This window comes from Impatiens glandulifera, chromosome 7, assembly GCF_907164915.1.
Source record: "Impatiens glandulifera chromosome 7, dImpGla2.1, whole genome shotgun sequence".
NCBI lineage: Eukaryota > Viridiplantae > Streptophyta > Magnoliopsida > Ericales > Balsaminaceae > Impatiens > Impatiens glandulifera.
In genome coordinates, this window is record NC_061868.1 from 38,461,874 (window position 1) to 38,480,618 (window position 18,745).

The 18,745-nt window shown below is 29.2% G+C and overlaps 3 protein-coding genes across 5 annotated transcripts; 2 read left to right on the forward strand and 1 right to left on the reverse strand.

Moving 5' to 3' along the window:
* Positions 1-10,445: 10,445 nt before the first annotated feature.
* LOC124945348 (transcription factor SRM1-like) lies at positions 10,446-13,830 on the forward strand. Of its 3 annotated transcripts, none has more exons than XM_047485767.1 (4): positions 10,446-10,635; positions 11,422-11,561; positions 11,667-12,077; positions 13,231-13,830. In XM_047485767.1, the coding sequence occupies exons 3-4, from the start codon at positions 11,689-11,691 to the stop codon at positions 13,676-13,678; spliced, it is 837 nt and encodes a 278-aa protein (XP_047341723.1). In that variant the 5' UTR covers positions 10,446-10,635; positions 11,422-11,561; positions 11,667-11,688; the 3' UTR covers positions 13,679-13,830. The 3 variants fall into 3 exon arrangements, with proteins under 3 accessions (XP_047341723.1, XP_047341724.1, XP_047341725.1); XM_047485768.1 differs by lacking the exon at positions 10,446-10,635 and adding an exon at positions 10,748-10,779; XM_047485769.1 differs by lacking the exon at positions 10,446-10,635 and having other exon boundaries at positions 11,178-11,533.
* Positions 13,831-13,933: 103 nt separating this feature from the next.
* LOC124945349 (GEM-like protein 7) lies at positions 13,934-15,103 on the forward strand. Its single transcript, XM_047485770.1, has 2 exons — positions 13,934-14,653; positions 14,740-15,103. The coding sequence occupies exons 1-2, from the start codon at positions 14,231-14,233 to the stop codon at positions 14,923-14,925; spliced, it is 609 nt and encodes a 202-aa protein (XP_047341726.1). The 5' UTR covers positions 13,934-14,230; the 3' UTR covers positions 14,926-15,103.
* Positions 15,104-15,716: 613 nt separating this feature from the next.
* LOC124944490 (transcription factor TCP7-like) lies at positions 15,717-17,320 on the reverse strand. The gene has a single exon (XM_047484749.1). The coding sequence runs from the start codon at positions 17,178-17,180 to the stop codon at positions 16,464-16,466; it is 717 nt and encodes a 238-aa protein (XP_047340705.1). The 5' UTR covers positions 17,181-17,320; the 3' UTR covers positions 15,717-16,463.
* Positions 17,321-18,745: the final 1,425 nt, after the last annotated feature.

Here is an 18,745-nt window from a genome sequence, read left to right on the forward strand (position 1 = left end):
AAGGATAATTTATGGTACTCGTTGCATATTTTGATATGAAGCTTCACCATAATAGATGTTAAGGGGTTTTTCAATAGTGACATTGAAAAACAATTTGGTGCAATGAGAAAACTTTGTGTCGAGAGACCACATTAATATAGTTTGCAAATTAAATAAATTCATCTATAAACTTAAAGAAGCGTCTCGTTAGTGATACCATAAATTCCACAAAATAATAATTCTCTCTTTTGATTTTATGGTGAATTTAATTGATTATGTGTATCACACGTTCAGTTGGAGTACACGTCCATTTATGGTTTTATATATGGGTGACATTTTGTTTGTCATAAATTCCGCTTGACATTAAGTAGCCAAGAGTTATGAGAAATTTGAAAAAAACTAAGAATTAAATGCTCACATATAGAAAGTTGGAAATTCTTGAGATCATTGAGTATTCTGACTCCGATATTACGGAATACCAAAATAGTATGAAATCTACTTCGGGTAATATTTTTTGCTAGATGGTTTTGTCGTTTCTTGAAGGAGGTGTCAAACAAACACTTATGGCATCATCCATTATTGCAGCGAAATTTATGACATGTTACTAGATATCAAATTAAGTGATTTTGACATAAAGTTTATTTTATGAAAAAAATAATACAGAGTGGATAGATTTCTATAAAATATATATGTACAAACTCTATGGTTATGAACCTTTTGGCAATATGTTTATCATCAAATACCTTTCATGAGGATATTGCTCGTATGAGTGTCGTAGAGATCAACTTTAGTGGGAGTTTTTAATTTTGACATCTTCCAGTTTAATTATTTTATAGATATTTATAAAGTTTTTATTCTGATCAGAAATTAAGTATTTTTCAGTTCCTTACACTTTGTATAATTATGTTTAAAGTATGATCTCACTAAAGTTAAGTAGGACCAGTTGAAAATTGACATGAAAAGATCACTTTGCATGAAATTTTCATTTCTCATGTTCATGATATGATTTGTCAATTAATTGTATTGATTTATGTTATTATTGTTGGGTCTAGTTGTGCTTAAATACAACGACGAGCTCTTTGGTCCTATATTGATATAATTAATTGATAAAATTGTTTATACAACATATGATTGAGATGACATAAAACTCCAGGCGCATTATGGTTGATACATTTATTTTTGTACATACGTGACCCAGTGGGAGATTGTTGGAATTTTTAGAGTCACTTGTATAATAAATAATTGTGCAATTATCATATTTAATATAAGCCAAAATAATGTGATCTAATGTGATTAAGTTTATGACTTATTGGTGTATTTGTCATGAATATAAAGTGATGATACCTAAGTGACATTTCTAATTTTATGAAGAGGGTGAATTAGAAATAATCTAACTATAATAACTAATTTAATGTTAGTTATATATATCGGTAATGGTCCTCATTTGAAGTACGGTCAATTCTCCTTTGCGTCCCCATCAACAGAGAGAAAAACTTATTGACGTACTCATCAAATGGACGAACCAATCCATATAAAGAAAGAGATTAAAGAATCAATCAATTCATGGAACGTTTAAGAAAAAGAAGATTCATGATGCATCAAATTAATGTACGCTTCCACTGCATTCAGATTTTAATTTCTCACACATTAAATTATGATTTAAATTAGACATTGTCTTATACTTATTATTATTTAAACATATATTATTCCTAATTATATTTATAGGGTTGCTACCCGATTTTTCCATAGATGGGTATGATGAGGACCATTTGGAGGACTAACATGACCACCGCCTCCTGGGCTACTTCCGGAATCCTGCGTTGATAGGCTAAGAGGAGGAGGTATAAAGTGACCTCCGCCTCCAGGGCTGCTGCCCGATTCCAACTTCCACAGCCCTTTGCCCATTTCATGATCATCATTATTTTGCTTTCCTTCAGTAGTATGAATTTTATTTGACATAATAATCACTAATGTTAGGATTAGGATTAGGATGCCATGTTTAATCTCCAACTTATCCATTTCTAAATTCAAATCAATCAATGTACTTCTAATAAGTAATAACTCCTATGGATATATATAATTGGATAGTAAGTAATAACTCCTATGGATATAATAGGAGAGAATTCAAATATAAATAGTAGGGAGTAAAAGAAACAGAGAGATCATATGTAGATTTCAAGAATATTTGGTAGATATCTCATTTATTATTTTAATAAAAAAAAATATCTTATTAAATAAGAATAACTCTTTCTATATTTAAAGTATGTTTTATATTGCAGACTAACTACACTTTAATTTAAATCAAATAAAAAGAAATGAACACTTTTTTAATAAAATATTTATTAAATAGAATGTGAGAGAATTCAAATATATAAAAAAAATATAAAAGAGAGACTTTGAGTAAAAGATACTTATTTTAATACAAAAGCCCTTTTATTAAACTAAAATAATTTTTATTACATTAATTAAGATTTTGTTTTCAATTAGATAATCAACTACAAATAAAAAATGAACAATTTCTCTATTAAATCAATTTTGTAAATAGAGCATAATTGTTAATTTATATTTAACACATTTTCTATCACAATCATTTCACATTAAAAATAATCCAAGTTAAATAAAAAGTTTTTTCTTAGTTTTTATGGACATACTCATATTCAACTAAATTAAATTGTTTATATTGTTTTTCTGTTATGATCCTCCTATAAAAGATGGTAAAATTATGAATTCATCTAATTCTAATCATATTATTTATAGATAATTGGTTGAAATTTACACTATGCAATGATTTTCATTATAGGAATAGAAATGTGAATTCTAGAATAAAATCGAAAGGGTGAATCCTAATAATAAAATTGAGTTATTAGATTTGTCTAAATTGAAAAAATAACATATGTAGAATTTTTATGATACATGGATAAATCATAACATTTTAAAATTTAAGCAACATTATATATATATATTATATAGATTAGTTAGTTAAAAAGTTGAAGTTATATTATTAAAACGTCTCTTTCATCAAATTTAGTGTTGAATTAATAATATGAAGTCTTATTAGTCTAGTTGGTTAAAGGGTTGTACTTGTTTTTGTTAGGTTGCAAGTTCGAAACATATCTATAGCATTTTTAATTTTATTATTAATCTTTTAAGTTTATGGGCGGGTCAACCCACAATCTGATCTAAATATTCGTTTACCCGTTTTAAGTTTATGGGCGGGTCAATCCACAATCCGATTTAAATATTCATTTACTCTCACATATATATCAAAATTAATCACAGCTCTTGACCCGAAAATCCGGACACTTTGAAAATTAAGCTATATATATAGATTAGTTAATTAAAAAGTAGCATTATTAAATTTGGTATTGAATTTAAAATCTGATTTTAATTGATGTTTAATATTTATTTTTCTCTCTCTTTAATATGATTCTCTTTCACACCCACTTTTACTCCTCATCCACTCCTTTTATGCTCTCTCCATTATTAAATATTTATTTACTCTCACATATATATCAAAATTAATCACAGCTTTCCACTTGACAATCGGACACTTTAAATATTAAGCTATATATATATATTAGTTAATTAAAAAGTCGTAGATTAATTAATTAAAATGTGGCGTTATCAAATTTAGTGTTGAATTTAAAATATAATTTTAATTGATGTTTAATATTTATTTTTCTCTCTTTTTAATATAATTCTCTTTCACACTCACTTTTGCTCCTCATCCACTCCTTCTATGCTCTCTCCATTATTTTTTTTATCGTCTTCTTTATTCTTTTTCTTTTTTCTATATTTTTTGACATGTTATTTTTTATTTTTTCTCATTTAGTACATATAATTTTCTTTTTTTTTTATAAGATTCATTAAAAATAAAATTGTAATTCAAATTATTATAAGTTAATTTTCTTTTATTTGAGTGGATATATATAAATTACATTTGTGATGTGATTTAATATTTATTTATTAGTTCTCATTGTTTTATTTAACATGATATTTTATAATTTTAGTGATTCTTATTTAATTAATTTTAATATAAGATAAAAAAAAAATTATATCAAAATCAAATAAGCAAAATATATTGACATAAATTAATAATTATTAAAATTAGTTTCATTCAAATAAACACATTAAAATTTATAATATAAACAAACTAAATTATATCGCATGACTGGGTATAGAGCAAATAATTAATATATATATATATATATATATATATATATATATATATATATATATATATATATATATATATATATATAAAAGAGAATAAAAATTAAATATAAAATTTATTAATATTTTTTATTTTGATTAATTATTTTTTATTTTTCTTATTTATTTATTTTTATATTTATATATATATATATATTGAATTAATGTATTTATTTATATATTTTTTAATTAATTAATATTAGGAAAAGAATAAACAAAATTAATAAACTTTATAAATATATAAAAAATATTAATTAATGTACAAGTAAAATATTATCAATAGTGATTCTTCCATTCAAATCAAACACTTTCAATGGTAATGATAATTATTATAAGTTTTAACGAAACACACTTGTATCGATTATACTCATTCTCACTTCACATATCTATCAATTTCATTCCTATTTCGATTCCTTTATTTGAATCAAGCGCCCCTAAGTTCAACTTCATCGTTATTCAACTGAAATAGAAAGTTGAAGAAGAGAAATGATCATAGGAGCCAAGTGATAATTTCCTTTATGCCTGTAGCTCGTCCTATTCATCGAGGGGATATAATTCGGTTGAGCAAGTGGCAACACAATTAATGATTTTATCCGAAATCGAGCTGACTTAGACCATCAACTAACCTAAGTCGTCTATAAAAAAGATCCCCGATCAAGACGAAGAACAAAAACTAAATCTCAAGCAAACAATCAACCTCCTTCATAATCTACCAATAAAATATTTCAAGATTCTTTTAGTTTTTTTAGATATCTTTCTATGTAGCCTCTAAACTCAATTTTGGTTCATCCAAAAACTTCAACAAATTATGAATATTCTACAAACTCACTATAAATTATCATTTATATCGTAATTTATATAATGAACAAAAAAAATTGAAATTTTCACATGTGTTCTTAAATGTCATGTGATTGCTTAATTTCTTTATTTGAATTTTGATCTTCTTGTGTGTAAGTTTTTTATCGAATTCAATTTTGATCAATTCAACTTAAAAAAGAAAAGACCAGTTTTAACTTTTTTTAAAAATTAAAAAACACAATGACTGTTCTTGAGTAGCTCTAACTTAAGATCGGTCACTTAAAAGCTTCCTAACACATTCTAAATATTGTTAGGAATGTTTTCAAATTGGTCCGAACAGTTTAAGGAATGTTTGTCTAAATTCCAAAAAAAATTCTAAAAGTGTCAGGTTTGAGTTTTAAAAATAGTTAAGATGAAACGCTAGTAATGTGTAAACGGTTTGTTTTAGTTCTAATAAATTTAATAAAGTTATTAGTAAGCTTAAAATTCGAATGGTGAGAAAAATGATTCCAAAATGTCATTTATGTCGGAACTATTTTGAGCACAACCTACAAATTCTAAACGGGGAGACGAAGTCCTCGTAATATATATTTAGAATTTGGAAAAATAATTGAATATAAAACGTAAGAATCCAATTTTTTAAAATAGCCAAAATTTTGTGAAATAAAGATCATTCTTTAACAAAGGATGGATGTGTATGAATAAAATAACGCCTGAGCCGTTTCTCGAATATCACTAAAATCGAACTTAAAAGAATTTATGAAATTACGTTTATACAAGTAAAATATTTCTTTTAGATTTTTTTTAAAATTAAGCGACTGCTTTAAAAATAAAAAATTATTTCAAATTTAATTTAATTGAAAGTTCAAATTTAATTTAATTTCTTTCAATTAAATTTTTAATCAAATTCATCATTCTAATCTTTTTATGATAGTAGAGAACAGTAAGTTACATAATTTTAATTATTTAAAATAAATTGTTAACTTAAAATAAAAATAATTAATTTAAAATATAAAAAATTGGTCACAGGCACCAACACAAAAATAAGAACTTTTGGAGGCTTACACATAATAATATTACTGTTATTATTATTATTAAGATAATTAAAATTAACTATGTATAATGAACTTATAATTTTTACCCTTAATAATTATTAGCAAATGTACAAATAAAATACAAAAATACGAAAACTATATTGAAAAAATATAACTGGACAAATGTTCAATGAAATGAAAAAATATTTATGTGTGCACAACATTTGTTTTTGTAGAAAATTTTGATATATATATAATAATTAATAATATTTATTTTAATGAAATAATTTAATTTATATTAAAATATAATAAAATAAATATTAAAAAATTATACATATATAATATTACTTTTATTAATATAGAAATAAAAATTTTAATGAATAATTTTTTTATAAATCACTAATATTAAAATTTAAATTTTATATTAGATAATATATTAGGTTATAGTTTTATTTATATTATAAATTTATTTATATTTAATATAATTTTTTTAAATAAAATATTTTTTAATTTAATTTATATTAAAATAAAATTTATAATGTAATAAAATAAATGTTTTAAAATATATAATAATAATAATAACAACTTTGATTAATATGAAATAAAATATTTAAGTAGAGTTTATTTTGGTATTTTAATTGATAAAAAATTATTAAATTGGTAATTTGGTAGTTGAATTTTGAGATAAAAAATAAATTTTATGTTATTAAATTAAATCCGGTATCTTTTTTATTAAAAAAATTAGAATAATGGATAATATTTTCTTATAAAACCATGTTTGATTAACCCATCTTTGCAAAGTAAGAGCGAGTCCTAAAGTATTTTTTATTTAGAGTTATTTAGGTAAACTAATATCTTATTATTTAATATTAAAAAAAAAGAATAATATAAAATTGCTGCGAAACTGCAGGTTTGGTGACTTTTTCCATCTTGTGAATGTGTACAGTCCTGCAGAATTTGTTTGTTTATAATCTTCTCTCACGTCACAAGTCAGCAAAGTTTTCTTTTTTTTTTATTTGCTTAGAAAATTCAATCAAGTTTTATTTTATAATTAAATTCTTTTTCAAATAATGCCAAATTCAACCTAGAGGCTAGTTTGATGTAAGATTGTTTTAAGATATTCCAATTTTGGGGAAATTTAGAATTATTTGCTAACAAAATTGATTAAGTAAGTTAAATCAGAAGTATTTGTTTGTATTTAATATTTAAATTTGATAAAATATAAATTAGAATAAATTTAATATTTTAATTATTAAAATTTAAATTATTTGAATTAAATTCAAATGATTCTTCATCAAACAAGGCTTAAAGTTCATTTACATCCAAAATAACATTTAAAGCTTTTAAAATATTCAAATGAAGTTAAGGGTATTGTGTGTCCTAGTGTTATTTAAGGGTAAATGTTTTTCCATCACTTTTTTTCAAAATTATTTTTATTTCTTTTGATTTTTTCTTCTTCCTTTAATATCTTAATTTAACTTTATTTCCATCAAGTCTCAAACCCTTCATTCTATAGAAAATCAAATTCTGAAAACATGGATAAACTTATATATATGTTCACTTCAAAACCAACTATGATGGAGCAAGAATGTACATAAATATCAAACAAAATCAATTAAAACAAATTCATTATTTTTTTTTTGTCGGCAACAATTTGGTTGGCTGGGTTCAGCGTTGCTGGTTAAATTGTTCAGACTGACCAATTATTTAAAAAATAAAGTTTAAATAACATGTGAATACAAATTGAACTTTAAATCATGAGTTCAAAGTGCTCTTACACATTATTATTTTTATTTATTTTTGTAAGATGTTTATGTGTATTTAAAATTATAAATTATAAATGCTCTTACACATTGTCATATATATCCAATGTAACTAGTCAAATACTATCATCCCTAGTAAAACCTCATGCAAGAGATCTTCATAAACTATCTCTCATTGGGAATCCAAGAAACCATTGAATGTTGCTTTTTAATACTACACCAAGTCGAACGTCAAAGTTCTCAATTGTCTTGGAGCTTGATCAAGACCTTAATAATGTTTTCAATAGTCAACACCAACACCAAAGTAATTAGTTGTTGGAAGATAGACATGTTTGGGTAGGGAGAGAATGGATATATTCTATTCCAAACCCGATTATAACCTCGTTCAAATTTTTTAAATAATTTCAACATAATTAAATATTATTCCACTTCTCATCTCATGATTAGTTCCATCATCACAATACTAAAATATTTTGAGCGTTTTTATAAAAGAATTATCATTATATATTTATTATTTAAGTCTTTTTACTAAAAATAAAAATATATCAACTTTTAAAAATCACCATCAATCAAGAGTGAAGTTGAAATTGAAATTATAATTCCAATTGAATGAGCATTGAATTACAATTCAATTTATATATTTAGAAAAACTATACAATTTCAATTTTTATGTTTGAAAAAAAATATATAATAAAAATAATTTTAATATTTTTCTAAAGTACGCCTCATTCGTTTTGCCCAACATACGAGCAAAGAAGTCTACCTACCATATCTGATTAAAGCGAATGAAAAAAGTTCAACGTCGATGTTGTCCAAGCATAAACAGATTCATGTATGCATCAGATTCTCCTTTTTCTCAGGTGTTTTTATCTTTATGGATAACCCATCTATTTTCAAATATAGTTGGGAAACCCCTTCCCGACTTAAACTATCGGTCCGCTTTTCATCTCGGCTCAAACGAGTGGGGTTGAATAGAAGCAAGACTTTGCCATAAATCATATGTATAAAGATTTTTTTTTGCAATTTTTCAAATTAACACATCAGTCACTTTTAATAAAATTGATCTCGATATGACTTTAACTCTTCAAGAAAATACTCTAATACCAGCTCAGTGAAAATTCTCCCTGTACAAGGATCTCCAAGATGCTCGGCTAGAGGGAGAGGATCCGAGAGATGCAATATGAGGTTTTTTTTCCTTTGGCGATTCGATGGAGAAAGAAAATAGGGAAATAAAGGAGACCAAGACGAATATTTTTTATCATCACCCGTTGCGGCCATTTATGGATGGCATAAAAGATTGTTGACTCTACTTTTATATAGATAAGGAGTAGATGGATGAGTGAATCCTCACTAACCAATTATCTATTTTATTAAAATATTGGTTTGACACAATTAATTAGGATACCTCAAATGTCAAGTGTTTTTGTCTAAATTTTGATTCTTATTAAAAAAATATTGGTTCGACCGATTAACTTCATAAATTATAAAAAATATCCGGTCGACATTTTAATTTTTTTAATTCAAAAAATAAATTATCGATTTGACATGTTAACTTTTTTTAATTAAAAAAAATATATATCGGTTCACAATGTTAACTTACTAAATAAAAAATATCGATTCAACATATTAACATCCTAAATTAAAAAAAGAAATATTGATTGAATACGTTAATTGTGTTGTAAATGATAAAATAAAATAAAAAATTTGAAAAAAAAATGAAAATAAAATTACGTACTTAAAAAAGAGTAGAATTGAAACTATCAAATTACAATAGATTGAATTTCATTAAAATTTTAATTCCAATTCTAATTTTTAATTTTAAATGCTCTAACACTTCAGAATTTGAATTAGACTCCAATTCAAATTTCAATTATATGGTTATCAAACACTTTTAAGGTATGTTTGTTCAATGAGAATTGACATTAAATTATAATTCAATTCCTATTCACGAGAAAATTATTTAATTATAATTCAATTACAATTTTTATATTTTAAAAAAGGAATATAGTAAAAATAAATTTAATATATATTATCTAATTCATTAAAATATTGATTTGACATAACAATTAGGATAGTTTAAGTGTTAAAAGATTTTTTAAGTTTTGATTTTTATTAAAAGAAATATCGATTAAACATATTAATTTCTTAGATTTAAAAAACAAAATATTAAGTTACTAAAAAAAAAACATCAGTTTCATATTTTAACATAAATAAAAATTATGAATTGAAAACTTTAATAATATTTTAAATAATAAAATAATAAGTTATTTTGTTTAAAAAAATATTTAAAAAAATTACAATTTTGATCTAAAAAATATAGAATTTTAAGAACTATATTGAATTTCATTGAAATTATAATTTCAATTTAAATTCCTAATATTAAAGGGAACATATGATCGAATTGGAATTGGACCTTCCAAATTCAACTAAAATATCAATTTCAAGCTTACGATTATAGTTTTTGGAACAAAATGTAGATTTATTTGGACAAATCAAGCAAGCTCTTGAAAGAAGAAGAAAAATGCCCTAATTCAAATAAGCCTAGGTCTCATTTTGAAAAGAAAAGAAAATACTTAAATTATTACCGATCTTAAAATAAAAAATAAAAAATAAAAATTCATCTCATTTATGAATTGTCCGAGCAGAAATGTCCATTGGCCATGACGAGTCTTTTGCAAGTTGGGGCGAGCCTTTTCGTCAAATCGTCGTCTTCTCTGTCGCTCTCACTCTCTGCAACTAGTCGTCGTCTGCTCCTTTGGGACCGACCTCCCTCGCTGCTGCCTAAATATCTCACTCCGACCCCACCTTCATGGGCTCAACATATTTCCAGATAACCCATCGATTTCAAGGTTAATTTTTCTGCCCCTTTTCCTGCTTCTCATCTATGTAATCCCCCCCTACCCTTTTCGAAATTTCTCTCTTTTATCTCCCTGCTTTGTTCTATACTTATTGCCCCTAGGTTTCACTCTTGTTAGGGTTTATGCGGAGATTAGGTAAAACTACAACTATAATTACATAGAGTCAGTGAAGAATTAATGGGTGATTTTAGTTTTCTGCTTTTGAGTTCTCATATAGGTTAAATTTGTGAACTTGGGATGTATTAATTACTCTGTTTGCTTATTGACAATTGGCCAATGTGGTTTTGTGAAAACGTCATTGGAGTAATTCAGGAAATTGACCTAAAAAACCCCTTTTAAATATGAAATTTTTGCTGGTTTTCTTTACCAGAGTGAAAAAAGTTGCTGTCTTGTACAAGTACTGATTTAGAAATTGGAATATCTATGCAATTCTTCTGTTGACAACTGAAGGTTTGTTTACAGTGTTCTTACTCTCTATGCAAGGTGAAATTTGTAAAAAATTGTGTTTTTTTTCTTGTGGGCCTTAAATATACTGTGAAAACTGTGGTTATATTATTGGGGGCTTTTGTTTTTACGTGTTTGTTGGACTCAGAAATGGCAACTTGAATACAGATTTCATGTACTTCAGTCTTGTGCGGTCCCTTCTCCTCCTCCTCTATGCCAGAAACCCTAATTTCAATCATTTAATATACCGCCTTTCTCAAAATTTCAGAATTCTACCTTCCCATTAATTGTTTTAGGTGGGTTAATTTTTCTCATGCTCTTCCCATGTTTCAGATTTCAACAAGTGTCCAGTTGTCTAGAGAGAGAACCAAACTGCAACCAAAATAATCTATCTTCTTTCTATATTCATCACTTTTTGTGGATATTGTTTTGGTGTTGGCATCTGGTGAGACCTTTCTTACTCTTTTTGGAAGGTTTGTTTGCACATCATCTTTGTTTCTTTCTATTGTTGTACATCTTTTTAGGATAGCTACAGTTTATCTTAATTCCTTAAATTGCATTTTCGGTGAAATTAATAGCAACAGCATCAAATAAGAAGTGATGACAGCTGATAATAACGTGGATAACAACTATGCCTCTACATGGAGTATACAACAGGAGAAGGCGTTTGAGAATTCTGTGGCCGTTCATTCAGAAGATTCCGATGATTTTTTTGAGAAAATTACTTCGGATGTCCCTGGGAAATCCTTAGAAGAGATTAAGCATCACTATGAGCTTCTAGTTGATGATGTTGGCCGCATTGAATCTGGGTGTGTGCCGTTACCCAACTATATTTCTTCTTCTGACGGTTCAACGAACCATTCTGGTGATTCTGGGACAAGCAAAAAGGGTTCTCATTCTGGCAATCTCAACACTGACCAAGGAAGTAAGGTGTCAAAGGCAGAGCAGGAGCGTCGGAAGGGCATTGCTTGGACAGAGGATGAACACAGGTAAAAACAAATGGGTCATTTCTTATTAAATCTTGACATTATATAGTTGTTCCTGTGCTCTTGTTTATTTTATCCAAAATCTAGAACTTGTTTTCCTTTGCTTATGAAGGATTTGTGGAAAATGTTTTTAAATTTATAGTTTAATTTAGGAAATCGCCTTGATTGAAGTTGAGGGTCTGGGCAGTAGGTTTTTTCCCTGGTCTCAAACAAAAGAAAATTCAGGAAATGCTTACATAGAAAGTGCTCTTACTGCATTGGGCTATTTGGAATGAATGGTTAACTTTTATAATTTCTTATATATTGAGTTTTGTATGCTAGAGCTTTGCCTTAAACTGTCCAGAACCACAGAAAATGCTCTTACTGCATTTTGTAGATAAAGCAATTCTTTGAGATTTTATAAGATTGAGACCAGTAGAGAATAGCATATCCTTCTCAAGAATATTCTCTCTGAAATAATCTTTGAGTTTTCTACATTTAGCTTAATTTGACTGGATAATCGTCATTGAGTTACTATGTTTACATTTATCACTCACTCCAGTTAGTAAAGTCTGCTGTAAGTTTTCTCAATTTTCCTTGTGAAAACAAATATTTAGTTGCAATCCTAGTTTCTTCTCGGTGACATGTTTTGTTTAATCTGTTTATTTAGACCAGGTTTTTTTCCTTCTCCAGCACAACATCCCACCTCCACGAAACCTCCTTCCCTCTGTTTTCAGTGGGAATCATACTTGAGACCTGAACTCAAGTTCGATTCCCACTTAAAGCACCTTGAAGTTGGCGGTGGGAGCTAGCCTACTTGAGAAAGTTTCTGTTAAATCCTCTACTCGAAATGTTTACAAATGAGTAAAAACCTTGTCTTGAATTGAGGAAGTATTTGTATGTAGTCACACACTTTGCTCTATTAGATAACTAAAGATTGCATTTTTTTGCACTTTGTATCCTTATGGAATTCATCTCTTTCTCAGTATGATTTCTATCATCGTCTCTAGTCCTTAGTGAATTTATCTATTACTTCCATTATCTTATCCTTACCAAAAAGGCTAAAAGATTTTTCAGAAAATTGTTGATCTTGACTTCAGAAAACTTTCCTCTGTTTTAAAGTTCATTATAAACATGTTTTGACTGTAAATGATTAATTTTTTGTTTGTTAAAACAGATTATTCCTCCTTGGTCTGGACAAATATGGAAAAGGTGATTGGAGGAGCATATCACGTAACTTTGTAGTAACCAGAACACCAACACAAGTGGCAAGCCACGCCCAAAAGTACTTCATCCGTCTCAACTCTATTAACAAAGACAGGAGGCGCACAAGCATCCACGACATCACCAGTGTGAATAACAGTGAAGTTTCAGTCCCTCAAGGTCCAATAACCGGGCAAACAAACAGTCCCACTCCAGTTGGGAAACCGGGCAAGCAGCAGCCTTCAAACTTACCTGTCGGGGGGATGTATGGTACTACAACTATAGGGCAGCCCATCGGAAGTGGTCCCCTCATCTCAGCGGTTGGTACTCCTGTCAATCCCCAACACATGATATATGGAACGGTGGTCCCTGGTGGTCCGATGAACGCTGGCCCCATGCCTCATACATCCTCTCATAGGTAAAATTTGGTTCCCTTCCTTCCTATGAGAAGAAGATAAAGATTTGTACAAAAGGATAGAGGATTGTTTTTTTAATATTGAATTGAGATGGATGGAATAATAATATTTTGATGTTTTAGTTTTGTTTCTTAATACTTACTGTAGACATTTTAAACCACTTTTCTTATCTACTATGTATAATTTAAACATGGGTTATGTCAGAAAGTGAAAATTCCAGCTTGGAGTAGCTAAAATGTTGACATGACAATGCTGACCTACTTTACCCAAAAAATGAAAAAAAAGGAAGATAATGATAAAATCCCATTTCCCACTTTTATTTCTTTAGGTCATTTGTAAAGTATCAACCCACAATTATCCAATCAAACAATGAAATCTCAACAGTATACAAATCTTTCTTTAAATCTTTTGAGTAGACATGCATACATTTATCAAAGTTGATGATCCATGAATGACTCACACAACCAACAAGTTGAGATCCAATCAAGCTATATATAAGGAGACCATATGTACCATCAAATCTATCTTCACTAAAGAAACAGAACAAGCTCATCAAACATGGAAGTTCTTGGTGTTCCAATGACAATGGTACCAAAGACATGGCCAAGCAAGACGAAGAACAGTCCACTGATCAAACTGTTACCACATTCAACCGCCCTTGGATCATCAGTACTCAAATTTGGGAGCAGTAAGCAGGGATTCAACGTTTTCAGTTCAACAGTGAGAAGAAAACTGAGATTAGGGGCTAAAATAATTCAGAATGGTGGATTGGGAAAAGTATTTAAGAGAAGTTTCAAAGTGATGGAAGGAGAGAAGCTTGAAAGAGTGACAGAATGTTCTCTTTCAACAACGGCTGGTCCAATTGCAGGTCTTCTTTTCATCTCAACTCAAAAGATTGCCTTTTGTAGTGAGAAATCCATCAAAATCTTCTCTCATGACCAAACTGGACATAATCAAGCTGCAACTAGACTCCATTACAAGGTGAGCAGATCAAAACTAACTACAAAAGAGAATTAATTAAGACAACAAGATGGGTTATTAATAATGAATTGTTAATCTTGATGCAGGTTTCAATTCCACTAGGAATGATAAGTAAGATCAGTGAAAGCAAAAACGAGTCAAGACCAGCAGAGAGATACATAAGAATTGATACAGTGGATAATTATGATTTCTGGTTTATGGGTTTCTCCAACTATAGAAGAACATTTGAATACCTTCTTCAAAGGTCACATGAGAATGTACTCAAGAAATAATTTTCTCAATTTGCTTAAAGTTGTGTACAAATTTAATTAAACTAGTTAGATATGTGTATTGGTCTCTTGAGTCTTGACTGATTTTTTATTATTGATGTTTTAGCCAGCTGTTCTATTAATTCATTGAACAGCTTGTTTTGTTATTTATATATATAGTTTTAAGTCTATTTTGTATCTACCTTATTTTTCTTAAGACTTTCCCAAATTTCTACATTATCAATTAAAGTAATACAATACTGCAAATATTAAAGATTAAGATAATAATTCATTTCAAAAATAAAATAAAAACTGCCATCAAGCCAACCAAATACTAATATTATGGCAAGAGTCTGTGAAACTTACAAATAATATATACTACACTGGATTGCAGAGACGCATAGTTCAATGATAGGACATAATAACTCATTTTTTCATAAAAAACTTTGTATGGGTTTTTGTTCGATATTTGGTTATTTGAGTGTTTTCTGGGGTTTTGTAAAAAAAACATTATTAGATGAATTTTTTTTGTTATTTTAGTGGATGAAAGGAGTGATTTAGTGATTAAAAATGATAATGATGCGAGAATTTATAAAAATATCGGATAGAATTCCATAAAATCACATCAAACATGCTCATGAGAATCTATGGCATAAATTCCAGACCATGCATGAATGTGAGTAAAGATGAAAGGACTGTTTTTTTTATACAGAAAAAAGATTTTTTCAACAGACAATGATGGAAGAATGGAAAACTAAGCTATATTTCAATAATGAAGCAAAAAGATTATCAAATACAAATGAGAGATAGTGAATAAATAACAAATAAGGGAGTTTTATTTTCAAACAGTCATCACCCATAAACAATCCATTTCAGATATATATAGTAGAGAGAGTATACAGTTTTTGTTTTCAAGCTAACAATCAAACAAATGTTTGTTCTTGAAAACACCCAACAACACATATTCACTCGATATAGCCATGCAAATTAAAGCCTCTTCATGAGAGCTTCTTCAACCAGTCATCCATCCTCTCTCTAGCTATCCATATTTGACACAAATGATCGATCTTGATCTTGATTCTTGATCTCTAATGGTCTCGGATGACCGACCCAATTGCCAATTTATCCAATCCCAAAGAATAATCTCACCCCAGAAGAAAATTCTTGGTGGGTTTTTCTCTTATCTTTTTTCACCAGTTGAAAGGTCCACCACAAATGATAACCCATCGTTTTGATGAGTGTTAATTTGTCCCAATGCCAAAAACAAATCAGGATTTCAGTAGAGCAGATTTTGGAGAGAAACCTTAATCACTCCAAAGTCCATGATGATTACCCCAGACCTAAGAAAATAGGGACTAAATATTTTTCCTCTAGAGAAAACAAAACAAAAAACCTAGTAACCTAATTAAGGGTTCATTAAATTTAGCAGAGGCACTCTTTCCAATACCTATAAACTATAAAAACTCTAAAAACAGGGGTCATCATTTTCACACTCACACACAAATTAAGCAACATATATATATATATACTTATAAAGATTTAATTTTTTTTTACCACAATTTTCAACATCGATCACCTTCTCTCCTCCCTGAAGAACCCGCCGGGGCACCAGATAATGAAGCAAGTAAATTCAGATGACCCTGACCTATTGGCAAATAATTAGCAATTCTATCTGCCGACGATACCTGATGATGATCACCCATTGTTCCATTCTGCGAAATAAACCTCCCTGAAATCGAAGAGGGTGTCGGTACAATCATCTCCGGCGCCGTAAAGCTCCAAACTTGACCGAAATCCGGCCGTGCTGGTAAAGTCCAGAACCCAGCCGGATTCACCACAGAGGAAGAACCATCGTCCTTTCCCTCACTTCCGTCTATGTTAACATCGACTTCGTCAGAACGTAGGCGTTTTCCGAGGAAGAAAGGGGCGGCGGTGACCGGTTTCTGGTCGAGGGTTGCGGAAATAGAGACGTTGGAAGAGTTTCTAAGGGAGACAGAGAGAGTTGAGAAGCTGGCTGGAGTAGTTCCGGTGCCGGTAGCGGCGATGATGGAGGGTTCGGCTTGTCGGAGAAGCCATTCAATGGTTTGGCCGTCTGATTTATGACCTAATTCTCGAGTGAGTTGGAAAACTCTTGCGGCACAGATGATTGGCATGCGGATACGGCGACCTCTTCCGTCTACCTTACTGTGTCGGTCTTTGGCTGGAGGTTTCTTGACGGATAAAGGTCCGTTGGGAATATTGACACCGTTGTTGTTCGAAAGACCATCAACGGTTGCCATGGCGAGGAGAGTTGATAATAATGTTGGGTTGTGATCGGAAAGAAAGGTTTTAGGGTGTGAAGGATCGGTCGGAGGAGATGAGAAAATGAGAGAGAAGAGAGAAGATGGAGGGAGAGAGAGAGAGTGAAGTCTAATGATTGAGCGGCAGGAGCTGGTGGAGACAGAAAGAGAGCACATGGCTGGTGGGGCCTTTTCCCCTCAGCACACAGCTCACTTTTCTCTTCCTTACTATTAACTTCTTACTGTCATTTTCTTTTCTTTTTTTTCAAATAATCCAACTTAAGTCTTAACAATTTATTCATTTGAATAATAGAATAAATGTTACAAGAAGCAAATATAAGCAAAAAAGAGTCTTAGTTTAAAAATAAGAAGGTTACAAATATAAAGAACATAATAAAAACATCATACAAACTAAGCAACTAGGAGGCGAATAAAGTAGGTGTCAGATTATTTTTGGTCAATTCGATGCTACCAGTACATGCACGACATGTATCTCACTCCATCATCATCTATGCACAAAAGTGAAGCATGACATTTTAATTTGATATTTCTTTCTTTCTAATATAGGTGGCGTTGTCTTAATGGATATATGTTGTGCATGTACTTGTAGCATTGAATTAACCGTACTGGTCACTTTTATGTGAATTCGATTTGTCGTTAAGAAGTTTCGAAATATTTATAATTATATATTTACATGCTGTTGGAGTTTCGATCTATTGATTAAGAGGTCCTTATGTCCTTACTTTGAAACTGAGGAGGTGAGTCTAGTGATCTCTTAGTTGTTGTAAAAATATTTTAGGGTTGGTTTGTTATGAAAAATTCACAAAGTATATTGAAGTCTAAGGAAGTTAAGAAATTATTAACTATATTGAAATCCAAGTCCAAGTTTTGAGAGGTTTTATTAATCTTCCACAAAACCATATATATCCTTTCATTCTAGATCAAATTGTGTACTAGCACTCTTTCTTATGTTTCTTATTACTTGTTTTTATTTTTATTTTTTAGTCAAGAGTGCTGTAATAAAAATCCAATAATAGTTCACCCTCGGTAAAGATTGAAAAAAAAAATTAAAATTCTTAAAATAAACAAGCCTAAAAAGAATAGATAATGTAGATGAGAAAGTGAAAAAACTCAAGACTCTCAAATACTTTAGTTGCATATATATCGTATTCCGAATTCTTTCATATCCCTTATATTCTATCCGTCGAGTTTTCTCAATTCAGTTCGATTGTTAAGAATTTGACTTCTCAACAATTAGCTCAAATTCACCAAAACATTTGTGGTCAGTGAGAAATATGTTTTGAATTTGTTGAAAGTTAAGCTCATTCCATGTAATCGGTGACTCGATTTTTTTTTTTGCATTTTATTGCAATCCAATGTGCGATAGAGTTGAATTATCTCTTATCCAAGCTCCTTGTTGATTTCTAGATATTTAAGAATGTCTATTTTATCGGTATCGCCTGCTAGTATGTGTTCAACTTTGACGTTTCGAGATTTTTAATAGTCAATTGATAGTCAAAAAATATGATAACATCATTGAGATGATGTAGTTCCTCCGTCATTTT

Coding starts and splice junctions, on each gene's coding strand:
- LOC124945348 (XM_047485767.1), top strand. CDS start 11,689: ATGACAGCTGATAATAACGTGGATAACAACTATGCCTCTACATGGAGT. Junction 12,078..13,230: donor TGGACAGAGGATGAACACAG/GTAAAAACAAAT, acceptor TTGTTAAAACAG/ATTATTCCTCCTTGGTCTGG.
- LOC124945349 (XM_047485770.1), top strand. CDS start 14,231: ATGGAAGTTCTTGGTGTTCCAATGACAATGGTACCAAAGACATGGCCA. Junction 14,654..14,739: donor CAACTAGACTCCATTACAAG/GTGAGCAGATCA, acceptor ATCTTGATGCAG/GTTTCAATTCCACTAGGAAT.
- LOC124944490 (XM_047484749.1), bottom strand. CDS start 17,180: ATGGCAACCGTTGATGGTCTTTCGAACAACAACGGTGTCAATATTCCC.